General features: G+C 44.1%; 1 protein-coding gene across 2 annotated transcripts in view; it reads left to right on the top strand.

The window, feature by feature from the left end:
* CERK (ceramide kinase) overlaps positions 1–21,698 on the top strand; it is a 102,799-nt gene that overhangs the window by 11,306 nt on the left and 69,795 nt on the right. For both annotated transcript variants that reach the window (XM_040343644.1, XM_040343643.1), the window contains exon 2: positions 18,447–18,518. In XM_040343644.1, coding sequence (XP_040199578.1) covers positions 18,447–18,518 — 72 coding nt within the window. The remainder of the gene's footprint in view (positions 1–18,446; positions 18,519–21,698) is intronic.

Genomic DNA, 21,698 nt, shown 5'->3' with positions numbered 1-21,698 from the left:
CAGAGACCCTGGAGAATAAAATGATCACACCTATAGCTTTTTTGGTATGCCGTATGCCGTACAATGGTTTATTTAAATTCAGATTTTCGGTGGAAAATACACGTACTGTAAGTAGATTTTAACCACTTGCCTACTGTGCACATACACCCCCTTCCTGCCCAGACTAAATTTTAGCTTCCGGCACTGCGTCACTTTAACTGACAATTGCGCAGTTGTGCGACGTGGCTCCCAAACAAAATTGACGTCCTTTTTTTCCCCACAAATAGAGCTTTCTTTTGGTGGTATTTGATTGCCTGTGCGGTTTTTAGTTTTTGCGCTATAAACAAAAAAAGAGCGTAAATTTTGAAAAAAAAAAACACTTTTTTACTTTTTGCTATAATAAATATCCCATTTTTTTTTTCATTTTTTTGTTATCTCCGTTTTAGGCCGATACGTATTCTTCTACATATTTTTGGTAAAAAAAAAACGCAATAACCGTATAGTGACTGGTTTGTTATATTGCCTACAAAATAGGGGGACATAATTATGATTTTTTTTTAATTTATTTTTTACTAGGAATGGCGGTGATCTGCGTTTATTTTTATTTTTTTCGGGACTGCGACATTATAGCGGACACATCGGACACTTTTGACACATTTTTGGGACCATTCACATTTATACAGTGAACAGTGCTATAAATATGCATTGATTACTGTATAAATGTGACTGGCAGGGAAGGGGTTAACCACTAGGGGGCGGGGAAGGGGTTAAATGTGTAGCCTAGTCAGTGTTCTAACTGTGGGGGGAGGGGGGTGACTGGGGGAGGTGACCGATCTGTGTCCTTATGTACAAGGGACACAGATCGGTCTCCTCTCCCTGACAGGACGTGGAGCTCTGTGTTTACACACAGAGCTCCACGTCCCTGCTCAGTTACTGGGCAATCGCAGGTGGCCGGCGCCCGCCGGGCACGCGCACTGTGTTCCCAGTAACGCGACGAGTGCACGCGCCGCCCCCTAGCAGCTTCTAATGACAGGACGTCATATGACGTCCTGTCAGAACAACAGGGGATTCCGCCCGCCGTCATTTGACGGCGTGCGGTTGTAAGGAGGTTAATATATACACAATACATATTTTTTGATAAGATATAAAATGAGTAAATTAATACTGAATGTCGTTATGGGTGGCTGTGAAACGGCAACAAACTAGGATACCTAAAATTGTCTTTTGACAATGCTTTAAAAGTCTTTGCAGGTCATTTGTCAGAGATGAGCATAAGTGCTGGCCCTATAATTATTGCTCTCAGACCAGCGTGCATGGTGATGGCCAATATGTGTGGCACAACCACTGCTATAGCAGCCGGGATTTTGTTTATAGGCCTACACATTTATTTTTCATCTATATTTTTTCTGAACTCCTGGGATATATAAAGAATACGCTTATAAATGAAGGTATGTACCCATTAAACGATTTAACTTTAGAGTAATCATCTTGTCATCAACCTGGCTCTGCTGCCCGGAAAGGCTGTAAGAACTGGCTTAATAGAAGTATAAATCCATAAGATGTGTATGTGCTTTATTTATAATACAGTCAGGGGTTAAAATCTGCGTTTAAAGTGCACTGAGATTTTAACTCCCTGTGCATATTGGAATTTACCATGGGAAAATTGGTGAACAGAAATGCTCTTTGAATGGCATTGAAACTATGTCTCTTGATGATGTAAAAGTGTTGGAATAATACAAAATGCTGACCCTTATCACCTAAAAAAATAGTATGAGTCGTTTTGAACTGTACAGTGTGGCAGGCAATTCAGATCAGGCTGTGCCAATAGTGCTGTTGTGCTGACAGCAGGTGAAGCAGTGTGCGCAGAAGCGTCATCAATATGTTGCCACTCCTTCATAGTTCTCTCAGTGGACTGGAGTGCGTTCTTGGCCAAAATATGCTGCTACTGCAAGTAGAGATGATGTTCTTGGCTGTGCTGCCTGGCTCACAATACACCCTAAGACATACAGCAAGGGGAAAATGTATTTGATCCACTACTGATTTTTATACGTTTGCCCACTGACAAATGATCAGTCTATCATTTTTAATGGTAGCTTTATTTTAACAGTAAGAGACAGAATGACAACAAAAATATCCTGAAAAAACGCATTTCAAAAAAATAACTTGATTTGCATTTTAATGAGTGAAATAAGTATTTGATTCCCTGCCAATCTGCAAGATTTCTAGCTCTCTGGTTTCTAATATACAGGTTACAAGCTGAGATTGGGGGCACTCTCAATGTGAGTGCTCCTAATCTCAGCTTGTTACCTGTATATTAGACACCTGTCCACAGAAGCAATCGATCAATCTCTACACCATTGCCAAGACCAAAGAGCTGTCTAAAGATGTCAGGGACAAGATTGTAGACCCGCATAAGGTTGGAATGGGCTACAAGAACGTCAGACTCAAAACCCTAATGACTTTTGAGAAGATCTACAAAGAGGAGTGGGACAAAATCCCTCCTGAGATGTGTGCAAACCTGGTTGCCAACTACAAGAAATGTCTGGCCTCTGATTGCCAACAAGGGTTTTGCCACTAAGTACTAAGTCATGTTTTGGGAAGGTGTCAAATACTTATTTTACTCATTAAAATGCAAATCAATTTATTTCTAACTTTTTTTTTTTTAAGTGGCTGAGCGCCCTTCGGATATAGACTTTACTGTGTTTTGGGTATGAGACTGGTCTTGGCTCAAACCTGGAACACAGTGCTGTATGTAGTGTGACAATCCTGGGTGATTACACTCTAGAGATGTATGCATTTACTGTAATATTGTAATATTATTTATATATATATATATTTACGTGTGTGTGTGTGTGTGTGTGTGTGTGTGTATATCTATATCTCTCTATCCTTCTTTTCTTTTTTTTTTTTTTTATAGGGTGTAGCAGTTTTAAGCACTTCCCGCCCAAGGATGTCATATGACGTCCTGGACTTTCAGTGGGGATATCTAAATGATTCCTGCAGCTACAGGCATCATTCTGATACCACTATTTTCAGCCGGCGTTTCTGTGCACCATAAGAATGATCATAGCGGCTGTTACACCGCTTGATCTTTCTTATAGGTGACAGGAGGGGACGCCCCCCTCCCGCCACCATCCGGTGCTTCTCTGGGCTCTTGCGTGCCATCGGGGACCCAGAGAAACAATCGGCCGGATGAGAAGCATAGAGATTTTTGGTGAACAGATGGTCACCAGTCATCTCTTGGACAGTCAGATGCCTGGGCGCAACGTTATGATGTCACGCCTGGGTTCCCAGATGAGCATGAGATCAGTTGATTTTTTTTTTCACGATCTCATGCTTTCCAGCCTGGAGGAGATGCGGGGTCTTATTGACCCGGCATCTCTCCATAAAGTGGTTCTGTCACGATATATATTACAATTGCAAGGAATGTTTAAATTCCTTGTAATAGGAATAAAAGTGATCAAAAAAGGTGCAAAAATAAAAAAATTCAATATAAAAATACATTTAAAACGCCTCTGTCCCCGGTAGCTCGCACTCAAAAGCGAACACGCATGCAAGTCCCACCCACATATGTAAACGCCGTTCAAACTACACATGTGAGGTATGGCCGCGTGCGTTAGAGCACGAGCAACCAATCTGGCACTAGACCTCCTCTAACTCTAAACTGGTAACCTGTAAAAAAAAATATGGAAGCGTCGCCTATGGAGATTTTTAAGTACTGAAGTTTGGCACCATTCTGTGTGCGCTATGCCATCGGAATTGCCGTGGGATTCGGCTGCTAGCGGTGCGGTATTAACCCCCGCTAGCGGCCGAAAAAGGGTTAATACCGCGGTTTCCCATTGTTTTAAATGGGAAGGAGCGGTATACACACCGCTCCTCTCACCGCTCCAAAGATGCTGCTTGCAGGAGATTTTTTTTCTCTCCAGCGCATCCCCTCAGTGTGAAAGCCCGGTGGCTTTCACATTGAGAATGCTGGGCAGGAGTTTTTCCGGCGGTATTCAGGTGCTATTTTTAGCGCTATACTGCATGAAAAACTCCTCAGTGTGAAAGGGGTCTAAGACTGCCACCTGCAGCCTTGGACTCCCAGAGACTCGCCAGTCTCTCTCTCGTGGAGCCGTCTCCACCTGAAAGCCCTCCGACTCCTACACCAGGCCATCTGCTTGTAGGGTGGAGCTGTTCTCAAGTGTGAGCCCTGAGCTCTCTTCCTGAGAGGTGTGCAATCATCCTGACTGTCTTTGCAAAAACCAGGCTGAAGACACCGTGACCAGGGGTCGCCTCTCCAGTAGTTGAAGGTGCTAATAGACACCGTGACCAGGGGTCGTCTCTCCAGTAGCTGAAGGTGCTAATAGACAACGTGACCAGGGGTCGTCTCTCCAGTAGCTGAAGGTGCTAGTAGACAACGTGACCAGGGGTCGTCTCTCCAGTAGCTGAAGGTGCTAATAGACAACGTGACCAGGGGTCGTCTCTCCAGTAGCTGAAGGTGCTAATAGACACCGTGACCAGGGGTCGCCTCTCCAGTAGCTGAAGGTGCTAATAGACACCGTGACCAGGGGTCGTCTCTCCAGTAGCTGAAGGTGCTAATAGACCCCTTGACCAGGGGTCGCCTCTCCAGTAGCTTTAGCTACATACTGTTTATACCCCACATCCAGCAGCCTCATATAGTGAGGGACATGCCAAGCTGGCCCAAACAAACTATATAAAGTATGTCAAAAGATGGCGTTGAGCTTTAAGTAACACCATATAATTATGTAATCATTTGATGTTTTAATGCTTTTGGAGGGTTAAAGACAAGTTGCTTTTGTCAGCCCCCAGATATAAATTAACCTTTTAAAATGATGGTGAATGTAGGTGTTTCTGATCCAATGAGGTTCTGTCTGGGTAATCCTTCTTCTGAGTCGCTTGAGTATAGCACAGCAGGGTTGCCAGGTAGACGGATATATTCTATCATTCCAGGCAGCTAAATATACACAAAGTGGGAGGAACTGACTCATTAACTATATCTGTCCCTAGAGGATTGTATTGTTATGCAGTAGTCATACATTATGGTAATGATTAATGAATAATTTACAGCAGCGACAGTGATAAATCTAATGGCTACAGTGTAGCATTTAAAAACTTAAATTTCAAAGCATACCAGACATTACCAAACGGCAGTGGAGGTTTATATTTTTCCTGCATCTTTTTTACTGTATGCAAGTTTGGATAGATTTCTCAGATTAGAGAGCCTGGTACATTTTTCGTGGTCACATGTGCTCTGTTTTGGTAATATCAAATTATATAGCCAGTTTACATATTGCTTACAATGCATGCTTGATTTAGGGACTGTGATGAGGAGTGCCTCTTGTATTCATCTCACTTATAAGATTTTCTGCCACCCCCTTTCCCACAAAGAAAATGGAATGAGATTTTCAAAACGCATGATATTCCTGTTGAGCATTTCTGAATCTTTTAAACATAGAGGGACCCTTGAAATCCCTTTGTGGTCTCGGGGGAACCCAAGCTAATAATTACTAGAGCTCACTGTACATTAGTGTGATGGTCAAAATGCTTTCTACACTTGGGGTCAGTAGAAAAAATCCCCCCTTAGGCCAGTTTCATGCTGCTGCGCTGTAGTTTGGTAGGAAGATTTTCTGTTCCTTCTTGTGCCTAGATCTGCCCAGCCTTAATCTGCCATAAATGGATCAAAATTTGGCCAGTTCAGCAAAGTTCGGACAAAAATTTAGATTCATATGTGACTGTTAGTGTTTGGGAGGAGTTAATCTAATGATTAAAGCGGAGTTCCAACCACAATTAGCATTTTTTAAATGTATGTCCTTTCATCATGTGTTTTTATAATATAAATCCGGTCACTTACTATTTTACAATCCGCTGCCGATCCGCATAGTTATTCAAAAAGATAGTTTATAAAACTATGTCTACACCGTTGTCATTTTGCTTGTGGGCATTGTGAAGCCCACAAGCACTTCCTGGAAGTCTTGGATGGGGAGTGATAATTGGACAGTGCACTGCATCCTGGGAAATGACGACACACATTTCCCAGGAGCATTAGAGGGAGATGTCAGAATCCTAGGTGATTTCAAAGGCAGATTTCTTTATCGTACATCACGGGACACAGAGCGGCATATTCATTACTATATGGGTTATATGGAGTACCTTCAGGTGTTGACACTGGCAATCTCAAACAGGAAATGCCCCTCCCTATATAACCCCCTCCCATAGGAGGAGTACCTCAGTTTTTACGCCAGTGTCTTAGGTGTTAGTCATGGTTTAGCTTGCCTCCGCATCCTTGGGATTAGGTGAGCTACCGGTTCTGTCCAAAAAAGCCTCAGCGCTAAAGTGGTCAGTAACCGGACCCCAAACCCTTGGGGTATAGCCCATAATGCTTTTCTTTTTAGAGAGCTGGACCCTGGGCCCAGAACTTAGAAACCTTTGGGTGCCTAATGTTTTCTGTTGCCAGGGTGCTATATGGGCCCAGGACAGTGGATCCTTCATAGGAACCCAGGGCCTGAAGGTCTAGACATCCCCACGGAGATGGGGGAAGATTGGGCCTCTTGCTTGGCAAAGTCCTGCGGCATGGAGCAGGTAAGTGAGGGGAAAACTTGCGGAACTTGGTTCTTAGCAGGTTTTTTTCTGGGGGGTCACAGGGGACATGCCTAAAGTTATGCACTGCATCTGGCAAACTAGTCACATATCATAAAGATAGGATGGCTCTATATGTATTATTCCCCATAAGATGTGACCTCCCTTGTAGTGTTGGAAAAGCATTGAGTGGGGCCTGTGTGATATAAAAGTATATATGTGTGTCAGAGAGCTGTGCTTACCTGCAAGCCTCCAGGCGATGCTCCATTCAGTCTTCCTCCTCAGGGCCTGGGGGGGGAAGGGCGGGTCAGTGGCTTAAGGAAGGGGCGGCCCTTCCTTGTTTGTTCCATTCAATACTTTGGAACTGGGGAAGAAAGACCAGAGCGGCAGCACGGGGCGCCGAGGACACACAGTGGCCAGAAAGGATATTGCAGTCTTCAGAAGACTGTTTTTCAAGCCTAGAAATAGGCTGTTTCTTTTCCATCTCATAGTTTTTCTTTGCAATACTACTCAGGGGGACAGAATGTTTTTTCTTTCCTGGATTTGAAACAAAAACGAAAAAAAAAAAAAAAAAAATAAAAAAAGATAAGTCATCTAGGGGAGTGAAAGCATTTTTTATCCCCCAAACAGGTGTTTGGGCAATTAACTTTTATAGTTCCAAATACCAATAGGTAGCAGGTGTACCTCGGTATTGTACCATGGCATCCGGGTCAGAGGGTACAAGAGGTGGGGATTCCCCCAGAGAGTCTGAGGTCTCGGACAAAGTTATGCCGCTGCTTTCCCCACAGGGAGCCTTGGGGCCATCGGGATCTGGGGCTGGAGCTGGCGCGGGTCAGTCCAACCCTAAGATGGTCACGGACAAGGTATTACTCACCTCTTTAAGAGAGATGGAGAAAAGAATGGGAAAAATGATAGCCACAGCTATGCGGGGCAGTAAACGGATTAGATCTCCGTCGCCCGAGCGCGGACCCTCAGAAGAGGAGGTCCTTTCCTCATGGGAATTGGACGACCTCTTGGACAAGGACCAAGTAGGTTCAGGGATCGAAGATCCGGATACAGAGGAGTCTGGAGCAGTCTCCCAAGGGGAGAGCTGGTGGATTCAAGCCTTAACGGACTTGGTCCATAATGCATTCAACTTGCCAGTACCAGATCTCCAGGTGTCTACGGTTTCAGCTTTGGGCTCACTGAGGGCGCCTCAAAGCAATGCAGTATTTCCGATCCACCCTCTACTAGAGGGAGTTTTGTTCCAAGATTGGAACAAGCCAGATAAAATCTTCTTACCACCTAAAAGATTCTCTGCCCTATATCCTATGGAAGATAAATTTTCCAAGAAATGGGCTACTCCTGCAGTGGACGCAGCCATCTCATGTATTAACAAATCATTAACATGCCCTGTAGAAAACATACAGGTATTCAAGGATCCAGTTGATAAACGCTTGGAAGCACTACTTAAGAACTCCTTCACTACTGCAGGGGCAGTAGTACAGCCAGCCGTGGCTGCGATTGGGGTTGCTCAAGCATTATCGGATCAAGTTAAGCAGATGCTTAAACTTATTCCTGCCCAGCAGGCAGAAGAATTTTCGGATGTCCCTAGGGCCATATGTTTTACAGTAGACGCAATTAAGGATTCTATCCAGCAAGCGTCACGTTTATCGTTATCCCTTATCCATATGAGAAGACTCTTATGGTTAAAAAGCTGGGAGGCCGAGCCCCCATGCAAGAAGCTCCTGGTAGGGTTCCCCTTCCATGGAGGATGACTCTTCGGAGAAGACCTAGATAAATACATTCAAACCATTTCAAATGGCAAAACTACTCTCTTGCCAACTAAGAGGAAGTTTCAGGGGCCTGCGTTTAAACGACAGTACTCCCCTGGGCAGGGGCCCTCTAATGCCAAACAGTATCGACGGCCTCCTGCGAAAGCAAACTTCGGCTTCAACAGCAAATCACAAGGACAGGCTGCTAGAGGCAGAAAGCAGTGGGTTCGCAAACCAGCAAAACCAGCCCCCAAGCCGACCTTATGAAGGGACGCCCCCACCCACGAAGGTGGGGGGAAGGCTGCGACTCTTTTCAGAGGTTTGGGAAGCCAGCATTCCCGACGAGTGGGTACGGTCTTCCGTGGCCACGGGCTACAAATTAGATTTCCTAAGGTTTCCTCCTCTTCATTTCCAGGAGTCGAGGATTCCAAACGATCCGGAGAAAGGAGCCGCATTAATGTCGGCATTAAATCATCTACTTTCCCAGGAAGTAATAGTAGAGGTACCAGTCCTGGAACAGGGGCTAGGTTTCTACTCCAACCTATTCATCATCCCGAAGTCCAATGGAGATGTCAGGCCAATTTTGGACCTAAAGATGGTAAATACATACCTAAAGATCCGCTCATTTCGGATGGAATCCGTGCGGTCAGCAGCTACCACACTCCAAAAGGACGACTTCATGGCGTCCATAGACATAAAGGATGCCTACCTTCATCTTCCAATTTATCAGCCACATCAAAAATATCTACGCTTCATGGTGGCTTCGCGTCCCTTCCAATTCGTGGCGCTTCCCTTCGGGTTGGCTACGGCCCCCCGGGTGTTCACGAAGGTCCTAGCTCCAATCCTAGCCAAACTAAGGATCCAAGGGGTCACGATCCTAGCATACCTGGACGACCTCCTAGTCATAGATCACTCGTCTCCCGGCTTGGAGCGAGCAGTGGCCCTCACGGTCCAATACCTCGAGAAGTTCGGCTGGGTCCTAAATCGAGAAAAGTCAGCTTTCCTGCCCACAAGGCAGTTGGAATATCTCGGCATGAGATTAGACACAGAACAACAAAGAGTGTTTCTACCTCTGAGGAAGGTCAAAGCCATCAAGGAATTAATTCTACTGGTTCTAAGCAAGAAGGAACCGACTATTCGCCTATGTATGAGGTTACTAGGCAAGATGGTGGCCACATTCGAGGCGGTACCATACGCCCAGAGCCACACTCGCATCCTGCAGGCAGCCATCCTGTCAGCATGGAGCAGAAGGCCACAGGCCTTGGATATCCCGTTGCCGCTCTCATCAAGAGTCCGACAAAGTCTGTGTTGGTGGTTAGACCCTCAGAATCTACTGAAGGGGAAGTCTTTCAGCCCAGTGGCTTGGAAGATAGTGACCACAGACGCCAGCCTGACGGGCTGGGGAGCAATTTTGGATGGTTGCACTCGCCAAGGTACTTGGGCAACGCCAGAGAAGCAGTTGCCCATCAACATCTTGGAGCTCAGAGCTGCTCGACTAGCCCTCAGGGCTTGGACGTCAAAATTGCAGGGGTTCCCGGTGAGAATTCAATCCGACAATGCCACGCCCGTGGCATACATAAATCACCAAGGGGGAACCAGGAGTCAAGCCGCTCAGAGAGAGGTGAGCTTGATTCTCCTATGGGCAGAGGCTCATGTGCCCTGCATATCGGCAATATTCATTCCAGGAGTGGACAACTTTCAGGCGGACTTCTTAAGCCGCCAGACTCTTTTGCCGGGGGAATGGTCTCTGCATCTACAAATCTTTCAAGCACTCTGCCAAAGATGGGGAGTGCCGGACGTGGATATCATGGCATCGAGACTCAACAAGAAGCTAGACAGGTTCATGTCCCGCTCAAGGGATCCGATGGCCTGCGGAACCGATGCGTTGGTTTGCCCTTGGCATCGGTTCAAACTTCTTTATGCGTTTCCCCCGCTCCAGTTACTACCCCGCCTGCTGCGCAGGATCCGGGTGGAGCACATACCAGTCATCCTGGTAGCTCCAGCATGGCCCAGAAGGGCATGGTACTCACTAATCTTAAGGATGGTAGTGGGAGACCCTTGGACTCTTCCTCTACGGCCAGACCTGCTATCGCAAGGTCCGATCCTCCACCCTGCCTTACGGCATCTATATTTGACGGCCTGGAAGCTGAATCCCTGATTCTCAGGGGTAGAGGTCTGTCTCAGAAAGTAATCTCTACCCTAATCAGAGCCAGGAAACCGGTCTCTAGGGTGATTTATTACAGGGTCTGGAAGGCCTATGTAGGCTGGTGTGAGTCCAAGCGATGGCTTTCTCGCAAATTTACCATCGATAGAGTATTAAGTTTTCTCCAGCTAGGAGTGGATAAAGGATTGGCATTAAGCACAATCAAAGGACAGATTTCTGCTCTGTCAGTGTGGTTTCAGCGGCCGCTGGCCACCCACTCGCTGGTTAAGACCTTCCTTCAAGGGGTCTTACGTATTAAACCTCCAGTTAAATCCCTGCTTTGCCCGTGGGATTTAAACCTTGTTCTGTCAAGTTTACAGAAACAACCGTTTGAGCCGTTGGCTGAAATTCCTTTGGTTTTACTGACAAGGAAGTTAGTATTTTTGGTCGCCATAGTTTCCGCAAGAAGAGTATCGGAACTGGCGGCCTTATCCTGTAAGGAACCATATCTTATTTTTCATAAGGACAAGGTCGTTCTCCGCCCTCATCCTTCCTTCCTACCGAAGGTTATATCCAGTTTTCATTTGAACCAGGATTTGGTATTACCATCCTTCTTCCCTAAACCTACTTCCAGAAAGGAAGGGTTGCTGCATACCTTGGATATCGTCAGGGCCATGAAGGCCTATCTTAAAGCTACAAAGAAGATCCGGAAAACAGATGTGCTGTTCATATTACCGGATGGGCCCAAGAAGGGGCAGGCAGCTGCAAAGTCCACCATTTCTAGGTGGATTAAGCAATTAATCACTCAGGCCTACGGCTTGAAAGGGTTGCCTCCTCCAGTATCATTAAAGGCTCATTCTACTAGGGCCATGGGCGCCTCCTGGGCAGCACACCACCAGATCTCTATGGCTCAAGTTTGCAAGGCGGCAACCTGGTCTTCTGTCCACACGTTTACAAAATTCTACCAGTTGGACGTAAGAAGGAAGTCTGATACAGCCTTTGGGCAGGCAGTGCTGCAGGCTGCAGTTTGAGACCCTCGGATTCCGGGGGCTCCTCTTTTTTGAGTTAAATTTAAAATTTAAGATTATTTTTCTCAACTAAGTTGGATTTATTATGATTTGAGTATTTCTCTAAATTAAATCCTTTTGTCTTGGAGATGTTCTCCCTCCCCTCATTGTGAGCATTGCTTTGGGACATCCCATATAGTAATGAATATGCCGCTCTGTGTCCCGTGATGTACGATAAAGAAAAAGGGATTTTTAATACAGCTTACCTGTAAAATCCTTTTCTTGGAGTACATAACGGGACACAGAGCTCCCACCCCTCTTTTTGGGGACCATTTTGGGAGGCATACTGCTTGCTACAAAACTGAGGTACTCCTCCTATGGGAGGGGGTTATATAGGGAGGGGCATTTCCTGTTTGAGATTGCCAGTGTCAACACCTGAAGGTACTCCATATAACCCATATAGTAATGAATATGCCGCTCTGTGTCCCGTGATGTACTCCAAGAAAAGGATTTTACAGGTAAGCTGTATTAAAAATCCCTTTTTTGTGGGACCGCATAGCAACAGGCATTTCCAGATGAGTAAAAAATCTTATTTTTTTATTTTACTTTTTTAGGTCTAATGAGCACAATAATGAAAAAAAATTTTGGGGATGGAAATTCCACTTTAACTCCCCTCGAATGGGACCACTAGTACATTTTTCTTTGATAAGTGAATGCAACTAATTGCCTGCCAGGGTGGATTTAATTAAAAACACACGATTTCAAACCTGATTTAAATCGCTAGTAAAAAGGCTTTACAGGGAGTGCAGAATTATTAGGCAAATTAGTATTTTGACCACATCATCCTCTTTATGCATGTTGTCTTACTCCAAGCTGTATAGGCTCGAAAGCCTACTACCAATTAAGCATATTAGGTGATGTGCATCTCTGTAATGAGAAGGTGTGTGGTCTAATGACATCAACACCCTATATAAGGTGTGCATAATTATTAGTCAACTTCCTTTCCTTTGGCAAAATGGGTCAAAAGAAGGACTTGACAGGCTCAGAAAAGTCAAAAATAGTGAGATATCTTGCAGAGGGATGCAGCACTCTTAAAATTGCAAAGCTTCTGAAGCGTGATCATCGAACAATCAAGCGTTTCATTCAAAAATAGTCAACAGGGTCGCAAGAAGCGTGTGGAAAAACCAAGGCGCAAAATAACTGCCCATGAACTGAGAAAAGTCAAGCGTGCAGCTGCCAAGATGCCACTTGCCACCAGTTTGGCCATATTTCAGAGCTGCAACATCACTGGAGTGCCCAAAAGCACAAGGTGTGCAATACTCAGAGGCATGGCCAAAGTAAGAAAGGCTGAAAGACGACGACCACTGAACAAGACACACAAGCTGAAACGTCAAGACTGGGCCAAGAAATATCTCAAGACTGATTTTTCTAAGGTTTTATGGACTAATGAAATGAGAGTGAGTCTTGATGGGCCAGATGGATGGACCCTGTGGCTGGATTGGTAAAGGGCAGAGAGCTCCAGTCCGACTCAGACGCCAGCAAGGTGGAGGTGGAGTACTGGTTTGGGCTGGTATCATCAAAGATGAGCTTGTGGGGCCTTTTCGGGTTGAGGATGGAGTCAAGCTCAACTCCCAGTCCAACTGCCAGTTTCTGGAAGACACCTTCTTCAAGCAGTGGTACAGGAAGAAGTCTGCATCCTTCAAGAAAAACATGATTTTCATGCAGGACAATGCTCCATCACACGCGTCCAAGTACTCCACAGCGTGGCTGGCAAGAAAGGGTATAAAAGAAGAGAAACTAATGACATGGCCTCCTTGTTCACTTGATCTGAACCCCATTGAGAACCTGTGGTCCATCATCAAATGTGAGATTTACAAGGAGGGAAAACAGTACACCTCTCTGAACAGTGTCTGGGAGGCTGTGGTTGCTGCTGCACGCAATGTTGATGGTGAACAGATCAAAACACTGACAGAATGCATGGATGTCAGGCTTTTGAGTGTCCTTGCAAAGAAAGGTGGCTATATTGGTCACCGATTTCTTTTTGTTTTGTTTTTGAATGTCAGAAATGTATATTTGTGAATGTTGAGATGTTATATTGGTTTCACTGGTAAAAATAAATAATTGAAATGGGTATATATTTTTTTTTTGTTAAGTTGCCTAATAATTATGCACAGTAATAGTCACCTGCACACACAGATATCCCCCTAAAATAGCTAAAACTAAAAACAAACTAAAAACTACTTCCAAAAATATTCAGCTTTCATATTTAATGAGTTTTTTGGGTTCATTGAGAACATGGTTGTTCAATAATAAAATTAATCCTCAAAAATACAACTTGCCTAATAATTCTGCACTCCCTGTATTTAAATCAACTCTATTTTATATCATTTTTAAAGAGAATGTCTGTTCTGAATCCTGCTCTGACCCGCTGTTGACTCACCGACACTCCCATTCACTTTAATGGGACGAATGGTGAGGTGGCAGTGACACAACAAGGTAAGGGACATGGCGGCAGCAGCAGGTGAGATGGATGCCCGCTAACAGGAGCTGCTATGATGGATCTGAAATGACAGGTGCTCCTTAACTATAAGGACTTATTATTGCTGGTAGTTAGAATCTTTAATATTTGCAAACAAAATTCAATTTTCCTATTTAGAATAATAAGCTGGTTTAGTAAAACAGCGATATCGGAACCAATTCAATCATACAGTTTGTAGTGTACATAGATTTGCAAAATAATGGGATACAGGAATAGTCTTGAACTTTGTTTTATGTCATGGTTACTGTGAAATTGTGTGAATCCATCAATGCAGTGCATGTTCTCTCAGCTTGCAGAGTTTGGATTCATTAAGTTTACCAAAACTGTAAATATTGCAGAATATACAGCCTCATGCTATGCAACAAAGCTCCTCTTCATGCTGAATAAACTAACTTTCCAGCTAGAAAACGCCCCTGCCAAAAACTGCTTTTAATAGCTTATGTGTGCATGGACACACAGGATAACATGCTGGGGGTTTTGACGGCATAAAAAAAGTCTGAAGCCAAAAATGGCTGCTTTAAAAACATCCGGTGCGCATGAGAACTTAAAGTAGTTGTAAACCCTTTACAACCACTTTATGCTACAGGTAAGCATATATTAAGGCTTATCTGTAGCTACACAGGATATCTCCTAAACCTGCACAGTTTAGGAGATATCCCCTGTCCCCTGCATGTGCCGATGTCATCAGCACATGCGCACTGGGGCAAACTGAAGCAATGGCATGTACGTGCCGTTGCTTCAGTACGTGTGGCGCTACCAGTGGCTCCCGCGCGCATGCGAGGGAGTGACGCCATCGCCGCTCTGTCCAATCACAGCGCCGGAGCCGCGATCTCCGGAAGTAACCCCCCGGGAGAGATGTCGGCGGCCGGAGGGGGAGACGAGGATGGCTGCGGGGGCTTCGATCTGACGTTAGTAATACATAATGAACTAGCTCATTATGCCTTTTGTCTTGCAGGGTGTTTTTTTTTTCTATTTTTTTTTTACAACCACTTTAAGGCTGCTTTCACACTGAATGCGCTGCAAAGGAGCTGCTGGCAGTACTTTTTCTAACGCCCTGCCAGCGCACCACTCCAGTGGGAAAGCGCCAATGCTTTCCCACTGGAGTGAAAGTAGCGGCTCTTTCAGGGCACTTTGTAGGCGCTATTTTTAGCGCTATAGCACCTGCAAAGCTCCTCGGTGTGAAAGGGGTCCGAAGGACCAATGGCAGAATCGCGTTGCATTTGGGGTGTCATTAAGGGATAATAGCACCAATACGCGTGTTGTGCAGCCTGCGATTCCAAATCACGACGTGTAAATGAAGCTTATAGCCAGGGGTTGACAAATTTGCTTGGAATCTAGGAGCCAGCTAAAAAAGTTAGGAGCCAGAAAACGCGCCCCGTCCCGACGAGCTTGCGCGCAGAAGCGAACACATAACTCGAGCAGCGCCCGCATATGTAAACGGTGTTCAAACCACACATGTAAGGTATTGCCGCGATTGGTAGAGCGAGAGCAATAATTCTAGCCCTAGACCTCCTCTGTAACTCAAAACATGCAACCTGTAGAGTTTTTTTAAATGTCGCCTATGGAGATTTTAAAGGGTAAAAGTTTGACGCCATTCCACGAACGGACGTAATTTTGAAGCGTGACATGTTGGGTATCAATTTACTCGGCGTAACATTATCTTTCATAATATTAAAAAAAATGGGGATAATTTTACTGTTGTCTTATTTTTTAATTTAAAAAAGAGTAATTTTTTCCCAAAAAAAGTGCGCTTGCAAGACCGCTGCGCAAATACGGCATGACAAAGTATTGCAACGATCGCCATTTTATTCTCTAGGGTGTTAGGATAAAAAATATATATAATGTTTGGGGGTTCTAATTAAAGGGAAGAAGATGGCAGTGAAAATAGTGAAAAATTACATTAGAATTGCTGTTTAACTTGTAATGCTTAACTTGTAATACCAACGGCCACCACCAGATGGCGCCAGCTTACACATCTGGTGGTAATAACTTGTAATACCAACGGCTCACCACCAGATGGTGCCAGCTCACAAAATTATTTTTTTTGCCCCCCCTTCCAAGCCAAGTCGCCAGGACCCTATTTCTAGTCGCCATGGCGACCTGGCGCCCGTAATTTGTCGAGCCCTGCTTATAGCATATACAGACTCCGCTGTTTGTCAATGGCTATCGCTATTGAGAGATTGGACACTGCCTACCCTTTAAATATTTGCTTTGCTCCTTGCTGGGGTTGGTTGTGGGAGATATCCTGAGTTTGTGTGTTTCAAGTAGATTGGGAGAGCCTTCTGTGCAATTACGATTCCACCAAGGAAAGATTAAGGTATTTTGAATATTGTAGTAAAATGAGAACCACAAAAAGGGGGAAAATATATAACCATCGGTAGGCAGCCAACCAGAGTCCAGCATTGTTTGCCTACATGCCTTTTATATTTACTTATGGAAATCTCTGCTAAAGCAACACAGATTTTATAGTGACGCTTACTCTAACCTTGTGCAGAGAATGGTTGAGAGAGAAAATCATAATTAGTGTTTCATATATTAATTTGACAGCTTGGTAATTAGACTAAGTCCAATAATAAGGAGTAATTGAGCAGTGTTGCATAAATATGCAGTGCTCTGTGTGACGTGTCACGTGTTCCGCTGAAAAAAACGAAAGCTTGTTTAATTTGTGATATTTATACTACTCACATTTTCATATCCTATACTAGAGTAACTTCTTCTTTTAAGGTTTTAAAATGACAGTCTTGACAGAATTTTTCCTTTTAGCTATGACCTTTAAAGTGGAATGTAAACCCTCCATACACCCAGTGTATGAAATACAAATCTCCCTGCTTTTTTTACATTTATATCTGCTGTCTTCACATTTATATGCTCTTTAGAAAGTTCAAATCCTGTTAGATTTTCTCTTCCGGTTTAACACAGAATGTGATGTCTGGGATTGCATGAAGCGGCTGTTCAGGTCCGCCGTCAAAACTGACAGGCGGATCTGAATGGTCCGACCGTGTGACAGGGGCCTTATGGACAATTTTTTTTGAAGATGTGATTGAGACTTCTTCCTAGCAGATTGCCGATTACCCCCTGACAGAGGCTAGTGTTTTGCAGAGCAGATATACATATGTTGGCCTATACAAACATGCACTGTTGCGTCATAATCTTTCCATAACCAGATAGCGCTTGATCTTGCAGCCAAGCGTGTATTGATTGGTTTGCAGAAAAGTTATAGCGTCTACAAAATAGGGGATTTTTCACTAGTAGTGAAGGTGATCAGTGATTTTTAGCTGGACTGTGACTCTGCGGTGGACAGATCGGAGACTTTGACATTTGTTTTTCGGACCATTGACCTCTATACAGTGATCAGAGCTAAAAATAGCCACTGATTACTGTATAAATATTACTGGCAGGGAAAAGTTTAACACTTGGAGGCGGTCAAGAGGTTGAAGCCCTGTACACACGCTTGTTTTTCTCGGCGGTAAAAAGTCTGGCGAGAAAACTGAGGGGAAAGCCGAGAACCCGGCAGGAAATCTGCAGAAAAAAGTGCCGTGTTTCCCATAGGTTAGTAGTAGATCTGGTGGGGAAAAAAAACGCCAGGGATCGAGACAGGAAAATAGAGAGCAGGTTCTCTATTTTCACGCTGGGATTCCTGGCTGTTTTCCTGCGAGGAAGCATACACATGTCCGTTTTTTCTGGTCAAATGCTCTCCTGGCTGTTTTCCTGCGAGGAAGCATACACATGTCCGTTTTTTCTGGTCAAATGCTCTCCTGGCTGTTTTCCTGCGAGGAAGCATACACATGTCCGTTTTTTCTGGTCAAATGCTCTCCTGGCTGTTTTCCTGCGAGGAAGCATACACATGTCCGTTTTTTCTGGTCAAATGCTCTCCTGGCTGTTTTCCTGCGAGGAAGCATACACATGTCCGTTTTTTCTGGTCAAATGCTCTCCTGGCTGTTTTCCTGCGAGGAAGCATACACATGTCCGTTTTTTCTGGTCAAATGCTCTCCTGGCAGTTTTCCTGCTGGAAAAACTGGTAGTGTGTATGGGGCTTAAGTGTTCCCTAGGGAGGCGTTACTGACTGTGTGTTGAGTGTAGTGACTAGATGAGGCGAGAGATCACTGTTCCTGATCACTAGGAACAGCAGATCTCTCTCTACTCGTAAATGACGTCCATTGTGTAATAAAACTGCTTTTGTTGCCTATAGAAACCAGTCTAGTTCCAGATGTTTACATTGCAGGTTAGAAATTTCAAGGAAGAATCTTGTTGCTTGGTGGGACAATGCCCAGAGACTGCAATTGCATTTTCCATACCTGTTCATTGTAGCTAAGGTTATGCCCCATCTTCTAGAATTCTGACATGTTTTGCCTTTCTAACCACTGTACTTGCTTGAATATGTCTGCCTTTTTTGTTTGTTTTTATTTCTCTTTATGATGTGTGTGTTTTTTTTTTTTTTGCTTTAGGCATGTGCTTGGCACGAGCATTCCATAGAGCAAGAGGTCTCACAGGCAGCTTTACGGATCGTTTACCTTCAGGTATGGCCATAATGCAAAAATAATACTTTACTTTTTTATTTTTGTATAAGAAGCAATTGGGTTTTGCACCCCCCAGCCAAATACTGAATATCATTTTATCCTTTTTGATTGATTTTATCAGATGTAAGTAAATTCTCAACCATTTAGCTGCACTGTTACTTGTCCTAGGCATCCCCCAGTATGTATACCTACCTTTTTTGAGTCCATTCACACTCACGATGTGGTAACTTCTGGCTGTATGTGCATTGCAGTGCAATGCCAATTATTATATACATTTTACAATTAAACATGTTGCACTATGATGGTACCTTTCTCATTGTATGAGTGATCTAGCGAGGGTGCACAGGAATCCTGGATGGTTTAAAGATCAAGGGTACATTAACCCCTTAACGCCCGCCGCACGACTATATACGTCCGCAAAATGGCACGGACAGGCAGATGGGCGTATATATACGTCCCTGCCTTCTAGCGGGTGGGGGGTCTGATCGGGACCCCCCCCGCTCCGTGCGGCAGGCGGATTCCCTCGGTGAGCGATCCGGGACGACGGCGCGGCTATTCGTTTGTAGCCGCTGCGTCGCGATCGCTCCCCGGTGCTGAAGAACGGGGAGAGCCGTACGTAAACACGGCTTCCCCGTGCTTCACTGTGGCGGCGTATCGATCGAGTGATCCTTTTTATAAGGGAGACTCGATCGATGACGTCAGTCCTACAGCCACACCCCCCTACAGTTGTAAACACACACTAGGCGAACCCTAACTCCTACAGCGCCTCCTGTGGTTAACTCCCAAACTGCAACTGTCATTTTCACAATAAACAATGCAATTTAAATGCATTTTTTGCTGTGAAAATGACAATGGTCCCAAAAATGTGTCAAAATTGTCCGAAGTGTCCGCCATAATGTCGCAGTCACGAAAAAAATCGCTGATCGCCGCCAATAGTAGTAAAAAAAAAAAATGAATAAAAATGCAATAAAACTATCCCCTATTTTGTAAACGCTATAAATTTAGCGCAAACCAATCGATAAAAGCTTATTGCGATTTTTTTTTTTTTTTTTTACCAAAAATAGGTAGAAGAATACGTATCGGCCTAAACTGTGGGAAAAATTTTTTTTTATATATTTTTGGGGATATTTATTATAGCAAAAAGTAAAAAATATTGCATTTTTTTTCAAAATTGTCGCTCTATTTTTGTTTATAGCGCAAAAAATTAAAACCGCAGAGGTGATCAAATACCACCAAAAGAAAGCTCTATTTGTGGGGAAATAAGGACGCCAATTTTGTTTGGGAGCTACGTCGCACGACCGCACAATTGTCTGTTAAAGCGACGCAGTGCCGAATCGCAAAACCTGGCCTGGGCATTTAGCTGCAAAATGGTCCGGGGCTTAAGTGGTTAAGCAAACCTAAGACCCCTTTCACACTTGGGACGTTTTTCAGGTGCTTTAGCGTTAAAAATAAAAAGCACCTGTAAAGCGCCTGAAAGAAGCCTCATCTGCAATCCCAATGTGAAAGCCTGAGTGCTTTCACACTGAGGCGCTGCACTGGCAGGGCGTCCAAAAAAGTGCTTTAAGAGTGGTGAATACACCGCTCCTAAAGCTCCCCTTCCTATTGAAACCAATGGGAAGCGCCTAGGCAGCGGCCCTTTTTAGGCTCTTTTAACCCTTTATTTGGCCACTAGCAGGGGGTTAAAAGCGCCCGCTAACGCTCTAAAAAATGCTGGTAAAGCGCTAATAATTTTACCAGCATTTTTCGGGTGCTGGCAGTGTGAAAGGGCTCTTGAAGCACTCAGGCTTTCACATTGGGATTGCAAATGAGGTTTTTTTCAGGCGCTTTACAGGCGTTTTTTGCGCTAAAGCGCCTGAAAAAGCCCCAGTGTGAAAGGGGTCTAACTGATCCTGTCATCCCTGATTGAGTGACTGGAATGCTCTGTATTGAAGAAGTTCTGGTGAGTGAGTTGTGTTAATGGTGAAGGAAGCACTAAGGAGTGTTCACTGACTTTTATATATGATACAGAAACATTTTTCACCTCTTTTCTTCACTTGTGGAATATTTATTGGCTTATTTATTCCAAAAGGGAAGTGTGTATGTGTTGTTTTTTTTTTTTTTTTTTTAGCGTAGCTATTTTCTAATAGCATGGTACAATGCCAAATATTGTCAATGAAACCTCGCTGTACAGTAGCTGTCAACACACAGTGTGTCTGCTAATTTGTCCATTGCGTTGTCAGCCCATTTATAAGGAAAGGTCTGCCTTAACATAGTGTGCATTAACACACTGCACTGGACTGTAGAAATGTGAATAGGCCCATACTGCTGCTCAGATCCCTTCTGCTGTACTTATAAAGTTACTGTAGGATGTTTAGGAAAGCTGGGGCAAGGGGTTTTTATTATAGGTTTTCTCTAAGGGTTTACAGGCTCAAATAATGCATCTTAAAAGTAAAATTAATTAAAAAATACATTTGGCTGGTTGACTTTTACAAATTAGCTGCTGCATTGGATGCGTTCCGTAGTAATGGAGGTGGTGGACATCTTGGTGTTTAAGTTCCCTCTGCTTCTCAGTCCAGAAGAATCCACCTTCTCCTCCTTTCCCCAAAAACACAAAAGGCAGGTCTTCCAAAAATAGCAAATAAATATAGCGTATACAGTAATTGAATATTGTTAAAAATGACCTTTCCTTTTTCTAACTGCAGCTCTGCAATTTTCTGAAAATGCAATGCAATATGGCTACCTGGAGGTTTTCTGTGAACAGAATATGCACAGAACGCCCTCCAGAAATGGCTCCTGCTTTTGTGATTGGCTCATTGATTTTGCCAGAAGTCTACACCAAGTCAGATTTCAGGCATCCCCTGCAACAAAAATAGAATTTTTGGTGAGATACTCCCTAAAGGAAATCATGTCTAAAGGGATGCAGACCCTGCAGTTTTTTTCTCCTAATTAGAGCCCTGCAGGTGGTTGATAATTATGAAACCACTCCCATTAGATTCATTTCCCATAGGGATTTCTTCAGAATAATAAAAGGTAGGACTCTTCAACAACGTTTGTTAAAATCTCTGAAATGTACATAGTTCTCTTTTTGTTGAGAATAAAACCTTCCCGTCCGGTGGAGTTTCTCTTTAAATCTGGAAAATCGGAAAAGGATTCAGACAATTTCCATCCTTTTTTCCAAACCTGGATGGACCAAGATGAAAG

This window comes from Rana temporaria, chromosome 3, assembly GCF_905171775.1.
Source record: "Rana temporaria chromosome 3, aRanTem1.1, whole genome shotgun sequence".
Lineage (NCBI taxonomy): Eukaryota > Metazoa > Chordata > Amphibia > Anura > Ranidae > Rana > Rana temporaria.
This window is presented reverse-complemented; position numbering and strand designations above follow the sequence as displayed.